The sequence below is a fragment of the Lithobates pipiens genome, unplaced genomic scaffold (genome assembly GCF_037356315.1).
Source record: "Lithobates pipiens isolate NorthernLeopardFrog02 unplaced genomic scaffold, aLitPip1_a1.2 Scaffold_22, whole genome shotgun sequence".
NCBI lineage: Eukaryota > Metazoa > Chordata > Amphibia > Anura > Ranidae > Lithobates > Lithobates pipiens.
In genome coordinates, this window is record NW_027507784.1 from 195,791,208 (window position 1) to 195,810,334 (window position 19,127).

Sequence of the window (19,127 nt, forward strand, 5' to 3'; positions counted from 1 at the left end):
TTCCCAAACACTTTTTGTATGGCAATAACTTGCATATAAGCCTTTAAAATTATAACTTTTGATTTTTCATATTCCATAGATTTTAATAGGGTTTGCATTTTCGCACAAATTTTTTGCCTGTTCGCATGCTCTGGTGCGGACCTGAATCGTGGTGTGTTTGGTCCATCCCTACATTTGGCCATACGTTTCCTTTAAAACCATGTCTGAAGAACACATCTCTCACTCACATTTCTAATGGGCAGAAAACTGCTGTGTGTGTATGGTATGCATTAGAGGTTGCCTTTTCTGGTTGCCTTTTCTGGAGCTGCTCATAAGCTGAAATTATTAGTGAGTACCACTTAAACTGTGTATAATAAATACATCTGTGTAATTGCCTGGAAGCCTGGAAAACAACCTTTTGCTAGTCCTTGAGGACTGGAGTAAGAAACACAGAGTTAAATAAAACAGTTTAATAAAAGAGAAACAAGTGAGTCGTGCCAAGTAAAGTCTTCTGCTTTATTATGATGTGTCCATACTTGTAGAAATGTTGCAAATATACCAAAATTAGTGTTTAAAAATGGTGTATGCAAAACTTTTTAAATTTTTTTATTTTTTATTTTAACAGACAAAGCAGCTAAAACGCTACCCTGTGGTTTAAATACTGCGGCTTTGCCTTCAGTAGAAATAATATTTAAAAACCTACCAATGAAATTAGTTCATCAAAAAGACGTCACACTGTTGTTCAGTAAAAGTGAACAATGAAAAAATACTGTTTTCAGATAGTAAAATATTTCAGATAGTAAAACTATCTGACACACATTTTAGCAAAGGTTATCAAATGCTATATATACAGATTAAATTAACAATGTGCACATTAGGTATATACTTTTTAATATAGATATGGATAAAAAAAATGTAAATCCCACAGCATAGCAAAGATGATCTCTTGGTATACCCGTTAATTTTAATCATTGTGCCAATATGGTTAACTACTCAGTAATAATCTTAATGCCATCTCTGGTGGGATATAATAAATGTTATTTTTTTTTCAGTACCTTTAATAATAACCATATAACACCATATTTCAAAACATAAAAAATATCTTAAAAATATTGCTTAGATAAAAAAATCTCTAGTTAGTGTCAAAGCAGTTGTGCATCAAGGTCATATTTCTCACAAAACTTATCTGTAAATGGAATACAGGTTAGGTACTCACACCATTCACACTTGATATGATAAAAATAAAATAAAAACACTAGACCAGAGAACAGTCCAAAAAATATCAGTAGAAATATAATTATCTGGCATCTCTTCCGGTAGGAGTCAAATTTGCCAAAACTAATATAAGGAAGAAATGCGAAAGATAAAAAGAAGCCGCTTATAAAGCCAGAAATATGAGCAAAATTGTCAATCCAAGGAAGGAGTCCAAATAAGAATAAGAAGATGACAACGGCAAACAACTTGAAGAAAGCCTTCCACGGTCTTGCTAGAATCTGCCAGCTTTGAAAGAGTTCGACAAAAAGGCAGGCCAAGATTCCAAACTGAGATCCAGCTGGTCCAACCTAGTGAAAAATAAAAATAATAAACTATAATTTATGCGTGAATTAAAAAATATTAATATAAAATTAAATAGTGCGACCTGTTAACACTGGCACAAGAGATGGAAACTTATAAGCCAAAATGTAATAGATTAAAGCTGAATACCAGGCAAACATCTAAATACACTACAGAATATATGCAAGGTAGTGGTTTTAGCTACCAATAAAACTGTACTACTGTTCATCCAGTTCTGACATTTACACCAGATTGTTCTTTCCAGGACGGGTGGAGATCTGATTTTTCTCTGTTGCAGTTCAGCAACACGTATAGGTCTCCTACACACTCCCCACCATGTGACTGGTCTTTGAAAAGACAAGCAGCAGACTAATAGGCTAATCTCCCTGTTCCATCTACCTATCAGCATGTTCCTCCCCCCACCCTCAGTCTTAGCTCTGCTGTACAGTGACCGAAAAAGGCTGATACCATGTGAAATTTAGGTGCTTACACTGCACGTATTTTGGGAAAATACATTAAGCCTTAAAGAAAGTGAGTAACTTAAACAATAGCAACACCCATTGTCAGGACATCACATTTGGAAGGGAATATTTCACTGATTCCCCAACTTTTATAATTGTTAAAGGAGATAAAAGCAAGATGTTCTCAGCCTTTAAAGAACTATTATACAGTATATGCTGAAGAATGTATGCGCATCAGATTAAATATAAAGCAGTAACTGAAAGTGCCGGTTCACACCAGTGCCTGGTGCGAGATTGCGTGTGATTCGCACCGCACTGCAGTGCAAATCACATGCGATGTCCGTGAGATGCGATTTCAGCCATACAGATAGTACGGATGAATTTGAATCACATTCAGATCAAACTTGCACAGGACTCTTTTTCTGGTCCGCACCAGTATCGGATCGCATGGGTGTTCACACCCATGCAATCCAATTCATGTCTGAACTGTAAGTTCACAGTGCGATATGCAAGCACATTGTAATGACACTCCCCGCAGTTCGCATATGGCAGTGTGAACTACCTTGCGAATGAGGTGCGATGCTGGAACCTGCAGTGGATTCGCAGGGTTCCCGAATCGCTAGAAGTGTTAAAAGTGTTAAATCGTTAGAAGTGTTAAAACATACATTTTACGCCTGAAGATTTTTTCAGGAGTAAATGTATATTTTATGTATATTTTCTGAAGGCAAAGACCCTGGAGAATAAAATGGTTGTACTTGCAAGTTCCAATATTGCATGATTTTAGCACACATTTCTTAAATGCAACTTTCCAGTAAAAATTTAATTTTACTGCACACAAACACAATATATTACACATTTATGGTAAAATATAAAAGATAAAGTTGCAATTAGTAAATCGATACTAAACATGTTTAACCTTTTTTTTTTTTTTTTTTTTTTTACATTTATTTTTATTGAAGATAATTTGTATAAGTACAGAACATAGCCTTAGGGCATTCCCCAGCTAACAAATACAGATAACACAAACTGCCAAATAATACAACTTATCAAATACAAAGAACAAAACATTCCATACACTTCGCTAGGCCGTTCTAATCATTTATTTCAAGGATTAATGAATTACAAGGAGATTCCTGCTCCCTCTCAACCAACAGGGATACATCAGGAGAACATTTACTCAACTTTAGATTTATACCCAATCTAATGAAGCGTTAGTCACTGCAAAAGAGGTAAAACGGTATATATCTTAGGCTAAACCATATCAGGGGTGAATAGATTCAGTCCATGGACTCCTGATCATCAGCTGTATAGTCTGAGTCTGTCCACAAGTGCCAGACTTTCTCAATTTTTTTAGGGCAACCCCGAGAAAAATAGGTATCTTTGTATAGGGGTACAACCCTAATGGTTAGATGCTTCCAGAAGGACAAAGTAGGGGCTGTGGCTGATTTCCACTTGAGCACTATCGCCTTCCTGGCATAAAAAAATAAGAGACCCAATAAAGTACGCATAGCCCTATTAACGGCCAAAGAGTCAACGAACCCCAGGAGACAAATTCCAAGGCACTTCCAAAAGATATGGGCAAATCCCGCAGGGTCACTAGAACACCTCCAACAGCAAGAAGAGGAACTAGGGTAGATACGATGTAATCTTTGCGGTGTAAAATACATTTTAAATTGGATTAACCTATCTTTAGTCAATATTAATGCTTGCAATGGGCTATCCCAGTGATCCTCCCAGTCTTCTTTATCCAATTCCTGCTCCTCCAAGTGCCACAGAGTAAGCAGGGCATCTAGACCCTCATGAATGGAGGGCAGTAGTGACTTGTAGATCCCTGATAGTTTTTTTGAGAGTGTTATTCCCGAAGGAGGACCTCCAAATCAACCTGCTCCAATTAAAACGGAGAGGATTCAAATTGGGATGCATATGCGTGTCGGAGTTGCAGGAATCGGAAAAAGAACGCATTAGGCAGTGTAATCAATATTGATATTTAGAAATCGGGGTGGCCGATATATGATGCCTATTTTTGCGGCCGATATCTTAGGCCAATTTTTTTTTGTTGGCAGGTGGCACTGGCAGGCACTGACATGTGGCACTGGCAGATGGCACTGACAGGTGACACTGGCAAGTGGCACAGGTTGGCACTGATTGGCGGGTGGCACTGGCAGGTGGCACTGATCGGCAATGGCAGGTGGCACTGGATGGCACTAATTGGCACTGGCAGGCAGCACTGGATGGCACTGGCAGGCACTGATTGGCACTGGCAGGTGGCACTGGCAGATGGCACTGATTGGCAGGTGGCACTAATTGGCACTGGTTGACAATGGCAGGTTTCACAGCCAATAGTGTAACTGTGTGAAATTGAATGCTCTCTGCAGCGCCGCTGTGTGTGAAACTATGGAGAGAGAGAGAGAGAGAAGCTGACAAATTCAGGGTGATGTCGGAGGTGGGTGGGACCTGGGGAGGGTGGGACCTGGGGTGGGCGGGACCTGGGGTTGGGGGGGACCCAGCAGCTATCCAGCCAATGATTGGGCTGTTTAAGAAAGGGGCAGGGCCAGATACACGTAGCGGCCTGCCCAGATCCCATTCCATTGGCTGGTGTTGGATAGCTGGGTCCCGTCCACCCCGGGTCCCGTCCACCCCGACATCCAACCTCAATTTTGACAGCTTCTCTCTCTCTCCATACAGTTTCACACACAGCGGGGCTGCTCTCCACACTCTGCTGGCAGAGGTATGGCCATTGTTCAATATCGGCCTAATTTGGATAATAATCGGCCGATGCCGATTTCTCCAAAATGACCAAATATCGGCTGGCCGATATATCGGTCAACCTCTAATTAAAACTATATTCTGATTTGTAAACAGTACAAATCAATCAGTACAATTAAAACCTAACGACAGAAGCTGAACACTGATGTTCAAAATATTAAGTCCCAAATCACAATAAATTAAAAAAGCAGTGCAGCACAAAAAAAACATAAAAGATAAAGGCCATAAAGTTCATAATGAATTGAATAATAAAGTCACACGAGCACCACAGAGTGTTCAAAGTAGTGGTTCTGTAGACGAGACACAAGGTGATCATGTGACAACCTCCACCACTGATATTCCTAGCAGCTCACCTCAATGAATGGACCCCGATAAATCAGATAGGTCACAACGGCTAGATCACAGGATATGCTGAACGCTGGAGAAGAATGTACACTGGTACAGTAGCATGGTCACAAGGCAGACAGGTGAAACAAAATCCACGAGGAACAACAATAGACGCGGGTGACGTCACGCTAGTCACGTGGTTCTGTGACGTATAAAGTTGCCTCCTCTCCAATGATTTGTGACTCTATCATTGCCCCAAAATCTAAAACCCCTAGGGTTCTGATTGTGAACCAATTTGAAATGCCTGTAGACATAGTGAGTCTTTAATCCTTTCTTGATATTGTTCACATGTTCCCCTAACCTAACTTCTTGATGTTAACTTTTGAGTGTTTACATGCAGTACATTGCCCACAGGTGTAGAAACCAGTAAGGAAAGAGATTAACCGTTTTTTCAGACTGAACCGGTGGATCAGTGAACAATGACTCCTGGAGCTGAACAATCTAAAGATAGAGCTTTTTCATATATGAATGATGGTCGCTGTGGCAATAGAGGGCCAAACACCTTATCCTGTTTCAAAATAGACCAATTATTTTGTACTATGTTTTCAAACCTTTTGTGCTGGACGTTATAGTCCAGCACCATCTTAAAATTTGAACCGTTAGTAGTATTTTCTTTATTCTGATTCAATATCAGTATCTGTCCTCCTTGCGAGTGCAATTATGTCTATGCCTAATAAATTAATCCCTGGGGATGTTGCACAACCATGACCTATGTTGGTAACTCCAGGGGTTTATAGGTATTCCGATCAGTCGGTTTGAAATAATTACACAAGCAGAAGTGATCACCATCCTTACAAATCTCAAGATCAAGGAAGACCATACGTTCAAGGCTTATATTCCATGCTAACTGGATATTTTTGGCATTGTTATTCAATGTCTGGATGAAACAATCCAGGCTAGATCTATCTCGCTCTCAGATTAAAAATAAGGTCATCTATGAATCTCCTATAGCAGACAAGCTCAGGAGGGAGATGATTGAAGACAGCCTCTTCCTCCCAGTGGGCCATAAACAAATTGGCCACACCGCGAGCAAAGCGGGCTCCCATCGCAACCCCTCTTGCCTGCAAGTAGAACTGTTGATCATACCAAAAGCAGTTTCTGCATAAACACAAACTCAAACCTTTTGAAAGAAACTTTTTGTGCTTCCTTGGGAGGTTTGCAGAGGATAAAGCCCATTGCACTGATGCCAATGTATCCTCGTGTCCAATAATGGTATACAATGAACTGACATCGGCAGTGACAAGGATACTGTATTTATTTATTTTTCTGGGAGGGAAGGGTGAGGGATGGGGGAGGATGACGTGGAATTGAGGTATAGATTGAAATATTATAAGACTGTTATAGCTGTTAAAGAAGTTGTAGGTATATAAAGAAATGTAATGCGAAATCTATGGAAAGAAAACATGAAAAAATAAAGAATTTATAAAGGATACTGTATGGTCTACAGCTAACTGATTCGAGAATCTGTATGATGTGTTTAGTGTCTTTAAGGAAGGCATCTGTCTTAATGACTAATGGCTGGAGAAAAGAATCAACATACTGTCCTACTCTGGAAGAAATTGAGTCAATTCCATTCATGATAGGGCTACCAGGTGGGTTGACACTATCTTAGTGAATTTTAGGTAGACGGTAGGACAAAGGGTCTAGATAAGCTGCTTCCTTCTTAGTAAGGACACCCTTGGCCTTACCTTCCTCTATTAACACATACACCCCCCCCCCCCCCCCCCCACACACACACACACACACACACACACACACACACACACACACACACACACACACACTGTACCAGCTAAATCCAGCGGGAATGGTGGAGACATTTGCCTCAAGGAACCCCTCAAGGAAATGGCCAACCACGAAAAAGAAAGGAAAGAGAGGAAGGAGAGGGGGTAGGAGAATACAAAAGACCAAAACCCCAGTAGGAACCGGTTATTTTCTTTCCTTACTGGTTTCTATGCCTGTGGGCGAAGTACTGCATGTAAACATTCAAAAGTTAACATCAAGAAGCGGAAGGATTTCCTGGCTTCAGCGACAAATAAGAAATATAAGGTACAACAATGAATCATCTGTGCTACTATTCATGTTGTTTATATGCTTGAGTGTGAGTGCAGTCTGAAATATATTGGCAGGACCTCTAGATCCCTCCACGTTAGGTTAGGGCAGTGTTTCTCAATTCCAGTCCTCATGGCCCACTAACAGGTCATGCTTTCAGGCTTTCCATTATTTTGCACAGGTGATTTGATCAGTTTCACTGCCTTAGTAATTACCCCAGCTGTTTCATCTGAGGGAAATCCTGAAAACATGACCTGTTAGTGGACCATGAGGACTGGAATTGAGAAACACTGAGTTAGGGGAACATGTGAACAATATCAAGAAAGTATTAAAGACTCACAATGTCTTCAGGCATTTCAAATTGGTTCGCAATCAGAACCCTAGGGGTTTGAGATTTTGGGGCATTGAGAGAGTCACAAAGTATTGGAGAGGAGGCAACTTTATACGTCACGGAACCACGTGACTAGCGTGACGTCACCCGCGTCTATCGTTGATCCTCGTGGATTTTGTTTCATCTGTCTGCCTTGTGACCTAGCACTGGGAAACAGTGCTACACTTGTAAGTGCAAACTTTTTACTTAAATAAATGTTCTTATCAAAACGGAAAGCACTCTATTTTACTGCTTCTATTACATGTACCTGTGAACTGTTCAGAGTGCTCCTTTTACTACCAGAGCAGTGGCGTAGCGTGGGTTGTCAGCACCCAGGGCAAGGCAAATCATTTGCGCCTCCTAACCTGCAGACTTTTAGCTCTCCCCGAATCCCTTCAAATACAATAGTACTGACCTACCTGATTCCTATACTGACCACTACACTAACCTACTTGATTTCAACACTGACCAACCTGATTCCTTTACTGACCATTACACATTACACTGACCCCCTATACTATACTGTCCACTACACTGACCACTATACTGTTCACTACACTATTCTGATCACTACATTGTCCACTATACTGTCCACTACACTTGACTGACCACTATACTGTCTACACCACTACACTGACTACTACACTATACTGTCCACTACACTATACTGTCCACTACACTGACCCCTATACTTTCCACTACACTGACCACTATACTGTCCATTACACTATACTGTCCACTACACGACACTGTCCACTACACTACACTGACCGCTATACTGTCCACTACACTATACTGACCACTACACTACGCTGTCCACTACACTACACTGACCACTATACTATACTGTCCACTACACTACACAGACAACTATACTGTCCACTATACTACACTGTCCACTACACTGACACCTATGCTATACTGTCCACTACACTACACTGACCACTATACTATACTGTCCACTACACTAAACTGACCACTATACTATCCACTACACTACACTGACCACTATACTGCCCACTACACTGAACACTATACTATACTGACCACTACACTGTCCACTACACTGACCACTATACTGTCCACTACACTGACCACTATACTGTTCACTACACTATACTGTCCACTACACTGTCCATTACACTATACTGACCACTACACTGTCCACTACACTATACTGACCACTATACTGTCTACTACACTACACTGACCACTATACTGTCCACACCACTACACTGACCACTATACTGTCCACTACACTATACTGACCACAATACTGACCACTATACTACACTGTACACTACACTACACTGACCACTATACTGTTCTGCCTACAGTCTTCCTATACTGAGACTACATATACGGCGCCCCCCCCCCCCCCCGTCTGTGCCCATCCATCCTTCTTGTCCTGCATCAGTCCGGACTCCGGAGGATAGGAGGAGAATACAACGACCCCGGCAGCTCACACTTTCTAGTGCTTGTCTCCCCCGCGCTCCAGCCACCATGTTCAGTGTTTCCCAGCACACTGTGATTGGAGCGTATGGGGGTCATGTCCAGAGGTGGGACTTCAGGAGCAACCGCAATCGCAGACAGGCCAGCGCCATGCCGCACATGATCCCCACACGCCCAGGGCAATCACAGGGTGTCAGACACTGAACATGGCGGCCGGAGTGCTGGGGACACAGGAAATTTAAATTAGGAGGAGGCAAACAATAGTGACACTACTGGCGTGAAATTTCGCCTCCCTAAACGTCACACCCGGGGGCCACTGCCCCCTCTGCTCTCCCCACGCCACGCCACAGTACCAGAGTACATTCCTCTCCAGCATTCAGCATAGGGAGCTACTAGGAATATCAATGGTGGAGGTTGTCACATGATCACCTTGTGTCTTTTGTATAGAAGCACTACTCTGAACACTCTGGTGCTCGTGTAATTTTATTATTCAGTCCATTATGAACTTTATGATTCATATGCGATCTTTTATGGTTGTATTTGTTTTTTGAGCTGCACCGCTTTTTTAATTTATTTTCTGATATGGCTACTTTTTGTATAAATAAAAAATCCTACTTTGTTCATCCTGTGTACACTATACAAGAATTTATAACGCCTTAAATAAACGTAATTTTACAAATTTAACTAGACCATCATCCAGAAATTGCTTAGGCTGGGAGAGAAAGGTCCATTCTTGTGACCGACTTGCCCCATTCCTGGAGGATATTCTTATATGGTACCATTACCTGGACGATTTATTCGTAGTTTGGACAGGGACAAAGGATAAATTATTACAATTCATACGGGAATTGGGTAATAATGATTTTAATTTGAAATTTACATTTAATTTTGATCAGGAACAAATCTCCTTTTTGGACCTACGAATTATCAAACGACCCGACGGTACTCTCTACACTGACCTGTACCGGAAACCTACTGCAGGGAATACTCTCCTGTATGCTACTAGTGCCCACCCCAAACCTTTGATACCCAGTATCCCTTTTGCGCAATTTCTGCGACTACGTAGAAATTGTAGTTTGGACACTGACTTTAACACACAAGCAAATGCGTTGCGGGACCGACTTTTGTTGAGAGGATATTCTCCTACATGCTTGAGGAGAGCATTTCATAAGGTAATGTTACGCCCACGAAACACATTATTACATCAACATCCAAAAACCATTGTTAAAGATTCTGTTCGATTTATTACTACTTTTTCTGCTCATCACCAAACCCTTCGGGATATATGGAGTAAAAATTGGTACCTTCTTACCGACCATCATATACTTACCAAATATATACGTTCCACCCCAGAACTAGTGTTTCGCAGAGCTCGTTCATTACGGGACTGTCTAACACGTAGTCATTAGAATCCTAATGATCAGATACCCCGTACTCCCCCAGGCACATATAAATGCAATGATTGTCCTCGTTGCCCATGGGTTATGGAAGGGAAAAAATTCATCTTACCAAATGGTGAACTATTTCGATCACGCACTTTCTCTGACTGTAGTACGAAATGCATTATATATTTAATGACCTGTAAATGCAAAGCTTTTTATATTGGAAAAACAATCCGGGAATTCAGGCAACGAATAGGGGATCACCTTTATTACTCGAGCAACGGAAAATTTACTACTATTGGGAGACATATAGGTCTCCACCATCGTTTTGATACCTCCGTTGTTCAATTTTATGTTCTGGAGGTGATCCCCCCAAATCCAAGGGGTGGTGATTGGGACCGAGTGGTCCTACAGAGAGAAACCCTCTGGATCGAACAGCTCAACGCCACCCACCCCCCTGGCCTTAACAAAACAATTTGCTATAAACCGTTTCTTTAAATATTCAGTTTTGGGTCCAAGAAAACTCCCCCCCTCCCCTTTTTTTCCCTCTCTTTTTATCTTATTGCTATTCCTCTAGGATATTTAAAATATCTTTTGTACAGATATTTTTTGTTACTATCACTAAAAAATATTATATGTATTTGATTATTGTATAATTATAATGTTTAAATACTAATTAATAAATATTAAATCTAAGGCTTTTCCCCATTTAGGACTTCTCCTCATCCGATGATGCGGTGACAGACGGAACAAATATATTTTTTAACCCCCCCCCCCCTTTTTTTTCCCCCTTTCTTTGTCTTATACTTTGGTCTGGAGCCCTTTAATTAATTTCCCCCTCCGGCGGACATGTGCTCCTCCTGGCTTTGGGAGGGGATTTGTCCCCTTCTACAGCTTGCAGGGCTAACGTGATGGACACCGGAATTCCGGTGTCTCCTCTCCATTTTGCCCCTGCACACTTCCGCTGCGGTCTTAGACACACCGCAGTTGTGCAGTGTGGAGGCGCTGACTGCGTGATGTCATTCGCCGCCGACTTCCGGTCGGCGGACGTGTTTGGCGTGGTGCATGTCGGGGAGCCCATAAAACAGTGCCCATTTGACCGCTGTGTTTGGGCAGGTGAACAGACGGCTGCTGTAACTGGAGGACAATATTGTATCACATCAGGTAACATTCGACCTTTAAGATCCCCTTCTGGAGATACTATTTTTATTTTTTTTATTACTACAATGTTGCGGAATTTTTCTTTAAACAAGGTATTTTTTATTTTTTACTCAGATGTAACGATGCCTTACTCCCTATGGTAAAAATGATTGTTGTACCCAAATTGTACGCCATGGGAACTGTTTAAGCACCCTAGAGTAATACCCAACGAAACAATACATTTATAATTTTTAAAAAACCTGGTAAGTGATTACCAATGAATGGGGGTATAGGTTGGGTTGTTTCCCTTTTTTTTTTTATTCAAAAATTTATATAAAAACTTCTTTATCTCCTTTTTTGTCAGCACCTGTTTTCACCAATCCCCCATGTCCGCCGTAGGGGGAATATAGGGTCCCTGCCACCTGTTATATATGTTTTTCTCTTTTGGCTGTCTCTCATTGATTGTCAGGGGTGAGTTGATCTCCATACCCTTTCTAGGTGTTTACACATGTTTATATAAATGATGTCCTTATTATTTTTATAATTGTTGTTAATGACCTGTATGTTAATTGTTATAATCTTACATAGATATCCTCCTGAAGAAGCGGTTGGCGCGCGAAACTAGTAGAGGAGACCCCCATACACCACCAGAATCAAATCCTCCCTTTCGAGTGTTTGTACATGCTATATATTCTGGGGTGTATTTTATCGCTATTATTGATGTTTTATATATTGTTTCCTTTCATTTAGTCTTTTTGTCATTTCATATTTTCATAAAAAATTGAAAAAAAAATGTATTTTTACATTTCTTTTGTGTTATCATAAAAAGTACCGGTATAGTCCAATTTAACTATTGGTCTGGGTTGGTTAATAGGAGATCAGCGTGGACAGCTGTCCCAATACGCCCACACCAAACCCCTTTCTATGTACACTATAGATACAGTATAGCTATAATTTAGAGCTTTTTTTTCCTCTGAAATAGTATTCGCCTTTTCTCTATCAATTACATGATATTGCAACATTGTTTCCTTCAGTGGTGGTTACTCTCCTAGAGGTTTATGGTGTCCACACTCCCTCTAGTGGCAGTTCTCATGAGATACATTATTGTACATTTAATTTTTAAGTTGTACCTTCCTTTTGTGAAACACAAATAAAAGTACATTTAAAATGTTATTTTCTTTATCTTTTCACTAATATACTAAATGTCCCACTTTTATCCTTATTTAAAAAAAAAAGCAGTATGTCTGAAGCCTCCTTTTTTAAAATTTTCTTGCTCAAATAAACTCTCTTACTTTTTGCTGCATTCTGCTGCCTGCCCCGCTTCTGTGAACAAAGAACTGTCGTATAACAGAGCACTCCCTAGGCTTGGCGGATAGTAGCCCAAACCAGGTAGGAAGAAAAATCTCCTTAGCTCCCTTCAGTTATTACAGACTGTAACATTGTACCAAGGTGGGCGGCAGCAGCAGGGGACTAAACTGTGTGTAGCTCATCTCTGAGACAGTAACTCGTGACCCTCTCTGAAGCTAAATGAAGGTAGAATAAAGAGCCAACATTCTGCAAAGAAAGCTTGAGCGCCATTTTAACATTAAAAAATATATCTGACGACAGTTTTGGTAAAACTCCCACTGGAATCAAAGTGATATAAAAAGAAATAACACACAAAACCGCCTTAGAAGAAAAATAGAATCCAGACTATGGGGGTTATTTACAAAAGGCAAATCCACTTTGCACTGCAAGTGCACTGGAAGTGCAATTGGAAGTGCAGTTGCTCTAAATCTAAGGGGTAGATCTGAAATGAGTGGAAGCTCTGCTGATTTTATCATTCAATCATGTGCAAACTTAAATGCTGTTTTTTATTTTCCTTGCATGTCCGCCTCGGATCTACAGCGACTTTACTTCCAAGTGCACTTTCAGTGCAAAGTGGATTTTACTTTCATAAATAACCTCCTATGTGTCTATCCAGCAATAGTTTTCCCCTGCCTGCACAGTAAATAGGTTCAATGTTTAATTAAGTTCATGTGCGTAAGTCACTACCAAACACTCACACTGTATTATTATATTCACAGATTTACCAGGTGAAAATAGAGCAAAAAATAAAATAAAAAATAAAGCCTAAAAAATAAACCCAAATGCAGCCATCACATTTAAGGCCTAGTAAGCAGTTATATATTAACATTTTGTTTTTGGGTTTAGATATGTTTTAACCACTTTCAGACCGGACCATTTTGCTGGCTTAAGACCAGACCACTTTTTGCGATTCGGCACTGCGTCGCTTTAACTGACAATTGCGCGGCTCCCAAACAAAATTGACATCCTTTTTTTCCCACAAATAGAGTTTTCTTTTGGTGGTATTTGATCACCCCTGCGGTTTTTATTTTTTGCGCTATAAACAAAAATAGAGCGACAATTTTGAAAAAACGCATTATTTTTTACTTTTTGTTATAATAAATATCCCCCAAAAATATATATAAAAAATCATTTTTTCCCTCAGTTTAGGCCGATACGTATTCTTCTACATATTTTTTGCAAAAAAAATCGCAATAGAGCGATTATTGATTGGTTTGCGCAAATGTTATAGCATTTACAAAATAGGGGATAGTTTTATGGAATTTTTATTAATACTTTTTTTTTTTACTAGTAATGGCGGCGATCAGCGATTTTTATTGTGACTGCGACATTATGGCGGACACATCAGAGATTTTTGGGACCATTGTCATTTATACAGCAATCAGTGCTAAACAAATGCACTGATTCCTGTGTAAATGACACTGGCAGTGAAGGGGTTAACCAGGGGTGGCAGTGAAGGGGTTAACCAGGGGGTGGCAGTGTAGGGGTTAAGTGTTCCTAGGGGCGTGTTACTAACTGTGGGGGGCTGGGCTTTGTGTTAGTGAACACTGATCTCTGCTCCAATCACATGGAGCAGAGATCAGCATCACTTGTTGCTAGGCAGAACGGGGAGATGCTGTTTACAACGGCATCTCCCCGTTCACCCTCCCCGTGAGACGATTGCGGGTACCCCCGCGGCAATCGAGTCCACGGGACCCGCGACCAGACTCACGGGGTCCTGACCGGCGGCACGCACACGATGGCAGGGCGGCATATAGAAATGGATGTACCTGTACGCCAATATGCCTGCCCGTGCCATTCTGCCGACGTACATCGTCGTGCGCCGGTTGGGAACTGGTTAATAGCCTAATCAAATTTACTCAAATTTAAAATTTTGTGCAAATAATCACTTCAATTGGAGGTGGAGTATTAGTGGGTCAGTATGAGGTGAAAACACAAGTCAGCATAAGTATTAGAAGTGCAAGATACCTTTGCAGTATCTACACAAAGCTGCAACATTTGCTATTGTTTATTTCACTATTAGTACAACAAGGCACCAGAACTAAAAATCCTCTGCATTCCACTAGACAGAAAGTATTTTCAAATTTATAAATTAATCCTTTATAGATTTGATTACACTATATACTTCCAAACAAAATGTTGCAAACAGTAATCTGACGTACTGAAATATGGAAACCTACTTTCTTTGTTCACATCACTTTAAAATAGTATAAGCATAGTAAAATTACCTCGGCTCTGTAGGGCAGAAAGATGGCACTAGTAAGATTCCCAGTAATCCCACTTAAAATGTAGATAATGGAGATTCTATGCCAACCTGCCAGCTTTTCAAGATCTCGTAGTATAGTCATTTGGAAACAAACAGAGACCAGACAATGCAAAACGCTGTAAAACATTACAAACATTAAAAACACAATTACAAACATATTGGATTTATATTTCTGCTCAACATACATCCTATTATTCCATACATGGATTTTACTAAAAAAATACATTATTCTTAAAGTGTATCTAAAGCCAAATGTTTCACAGGTGACGACTGATACCTGATTGACCCATCAAATATTTGCTGTCCCAAGACCCCTTTCACACTGAGCTGCCCCGGCCATTGTTTTAGAGGTGCTATTCGGCCGTTAACGGGGCAGTTAAATCTGCCTGCAAAACGCCGCTGCAGCAGTGCTTGGCGACGCTGTCCCAATGTTTTCAATGGGCAGGAGCGGTGTATTCACCGCTTCTCCACCACTGCAAAGAAGCTGCTAGCAGGACTTTTTGTGAAGCCCTGCCAGCGCAGTGCCCCAGTGTGAAAGCTTTCACACTGGGTTTGCAGCTGAGGCTTTTTTTAGGCGCTATGCAGGTGCTATTTTTATCGCTGTAGTGCCTGAGAAATGCCTCCAGTGTGAAAGGGGTCTCACTGATGCCTGTTAGGAATTTTTGAAGACCTGGAGGTGTCTGCAGTCACTAAACACTTCCTCAGACTCTTACTATGCCCATAAAACGATTGTGCTTAATTGGACCCGTAAGGAGATACTCCATACTGGGCTATGGAAAAAGGTTATTAATCAGACCTTGCTAAGTATAAATTGATTTACGAAGCAAGAGGATGCCCTAAAAAGTTTTAAGAGCTCTGGGGTCCATGGTTTGATACTCAGGATACTGGTGACTCTTTGTTGACACTAATATCTGACCCTGGGTAGAGCAGTGTTTTTTTCTAGCCTATTCATTTGATAGCAAAGTGTATCCCAACTCTAGGACACAGATATGATTCTACAACCCACTGCTCTGGCCACTTATTAATATGTTTCTCTCTGCTATGGGAACAGGCACTTATTGTAGTATGCCTAGCTACTAGGGTACTGTACATGTATTGTTAGCTTCAGGTTTTTCTTTCCTCTATTGACTATCTATTACAAATCGTAAATAAGATGCTTACAGACAATATCATGCTTAAAGAGATTGTAAAGGCAGAAGATATTTTTATCTTAATGCATTTTATGCATTAGGAAAAAAGCCATCTGTGTGCAGCAGCCCCCCTAATGCTTACTTAAGCCCATCTCAATCCATCAATGTTGCAGAACAGACTCGACTGCCCGGGTCTCCTCTTCTCAATGGCTGAGACAGTAGCATGGTGCCATTGACTCACGCTGCTGTCACAGTCAGTGAGACAATGAGGAGAGAGGGGGGGCAGGGCCTACCCACTGAACCTTGTCTGAATGGATATGCAGAGCTGTGGCTTGGCTGGTGTGCCCCCATAGCAAGTTGCTTGCTGTGGGGTCACTCATCAGGAGGAAGGGGCCAAGAGCGCCGAAGAGGGACCCGGGAAGAGGAAGATCTGGGCTACTCTTCAAAACCACTGCACAGAGCATGTAAGTATAACATGTTTGTTATTTTTAAGCAATTAAAAAAAAAAAAACAAGACTTTAGTATCACTTTAAATGTCCCCACTATCTATGGATATATTATTTTGTGTCCTATATCTGATATGGGGATACCATCTACTCTGCAATAATTACTTCCTTCTTTTAGGTAATCACCATATGATGCTGTAATTGCATTGGTCTATGTTTGACTTTGATTGTTTTCAATAAACTCAGTTAAAAAAAAAAAGCCAAATATTTTTTATTTTAAATAAAGTATGGAATGCTTAAGACCTCTGTATTTTTTTTTTTATTTTGTCAGTTTTGTTCTGTACTGTAGACAACAGGAAGTGAGAGAAAATCTCTCCAAAGTGAAAATCTCTTAGTTGCGACCAAAGAAAGTGTCCCCACCGAAAGATTTACCCTTTATATCTGTTCTAGTGACAGCCTGAAGAAAGTGGGTTGGGTGGATTGTTGACCTTCATTCAACCTAGGAGCCTGAAGACATCTTGTATTGGATAAGAAGTACTTTAGGGAGAAGACAGATTGAAAATGAGTAGTGCAGCAAAAGCTGCTTTTTGGGTTTTCTATATATGAAAAACAACAATATTTGACATCTGGGACTTCCAAATGGTGAAGAAAATTCAGTTACCGAGGGCTGTAGCCTCAGACAGTTCAGGCTAGCAAAGCCAATAAACGTCTCAAATAGAATCCTAAATGGTGTCTCCACAGGACGTCCCTCTGCTTCCAACAGGAGCTGGAGTTTTCTATCAAGTATCTTTCATATTTTGTCATAACTTTTAGGATAATGGGCTCCATTCACTAAAGCAGATCGCATGTGGTATTTAGGTGACCTGACACATTTGTCCCAAATATCGCATGCAATGCTGAAAATGTCAATTCACTATCTCTTTACGCTGTATTTACCTCAAAAAGCAAAAACACTCGGTAAATACTGCATAAAACAGTGGTAAAGGCTATTCACTTAAGGAAATAAATCCATTCGGTAAATAAGTAGTAGTCCAGCCATGGGATAGTTAAGGAATGTGTTTGATTTTAGCTGGTTGTTAAGGAGTCGCCAGCCGCTGGTGTCCTTAACAAACAGTAAATATCAAGGAGTTCAAGCAGCGGACGGCTGCCGCATCTTCAATAGCCATGATTCCCCACTGCTCAGGAAAATGCAAACAAGAGAATTGCCAGCATTAAAATAAAAAAAATAAAACAGTGAAAGGCTCCCCCCACCCCAATTCTTCAGGTCGTTTTATTTTAGCATGGGATTCCTCCCAGATCCTTATCTGAACATGCAGCCTGGCTGGTCAGGAAAGGGGATCCAACGTCAATCAGGATGAATGCTGACTGCCGACCTGAATGGAAAAAAAAAAAAAACCCCAACCCACAGTGACGCTGCCTATCTGCTAAATAAATGTAGGGGCAGGGCCACCCAATTAAGTTAAAGGGTGAGCTCACCCCCTATGATGTTATTGACACTGGCATGATGGGTTGATGGTGTGATAATGGGATGGACATCATTGTGTGGCCCAACCCCTTAATTTCGTTTGCGGGCAGGAGGCAGCGAACTGTCATTCAGCGTCAGTGCAGGTTGGGTTTTTTGTTTGTTTGGGTCGACGCTTTGGGGGGGATTGAATAATTGGACTTGTCAAAAACAGTGTGGTTTAATTTACTTTTTACATGGTGGGGGGCCGAGATATATGTCAACCCCCAATCCCCCATTTTCACAGGGCCAGGGTCTTGGGGAAGAGGCCCTCGTCCTCTTTAAAATGGGGACATGATGCCTTGGGGGAGTAATGCCCCCCTCATCCAAAGCATGTCTAACATGTTGAATGCATGTGGCCTTGTATGGTTTGGGGAGGTGTTGCTTACTAGTCCCCCACCTTTCCTGGCCAGGGCTGTATACTTGGATAAGGGCCTGGTTTGGATTTGGGAGGGGACCCCCACTCTGTTTATTCTTAATTTTAATGTCGGCGATTCTTTTGTTTACATTTTGCTATCAGTGGGGCAATCCAGCTGACAGCAGATGAGTCATGTTTGTTAAGGACACGGTGGCCGCCCACTCCTTAACAACCAGCTACTTACTGGTTGTTAAGGATACTGGCTACCGCCAGCATTAAAATACAGCTAGCTTTCACTTCAAAAATACCACATCGCTTCATAAAACAGTTCATGCTGTATTTTAATAGCTTTCTTAGTGAATTGCAAACATTTTTTTTGAAAAACGCTAAGAGGTATTTTACCAGAGATCTTAAAGTGGTAGATACTGCTTTGTGAATGGAGCCCCTGTCATAAATAAACTCTAGCTAGCTTATGTGTAAACAATCAAGGGAACCGACAAGGGACAAATACTTACACTGCCTTATTGATAGCAGAT

At 41.0% G+C, this 19,127-nt stretch overlaps 1 protein-coding gene across 3 annotated transcripts in view; it reads right to left on the bottom strand.

Moving 5' to 3' along the window:
* Positions 1-471: 471 nt before the first annotated feature.
* RHBDF1 (rhomboid 5 homolog 1) overlaps positions 472-19,127 on the bottom strand; it is a 208,876-nt gene continuing 190,220 nt past the window's right edge. For all 3 annotated transcript variants that reach the window (XM_077448794.1, XM_077448793.1, XM_077448795.1), the window contains 2 exons: positions 15,119-15,272; positions 472-1,541 (listed from right to left, as the gene is read on the bottom strand). In XM_077448794.1, the coding sequence (XP_077304920.1) occupies positions 1,122-1,541; positions 15,119-15,272 (574 nt within the window). In that variant the 3' untranslated portion in view covers positions 472-1,121. The remainder of the gene's footprint in view (positions 1,542-15,118; positions 15,273-19,127) is intronic.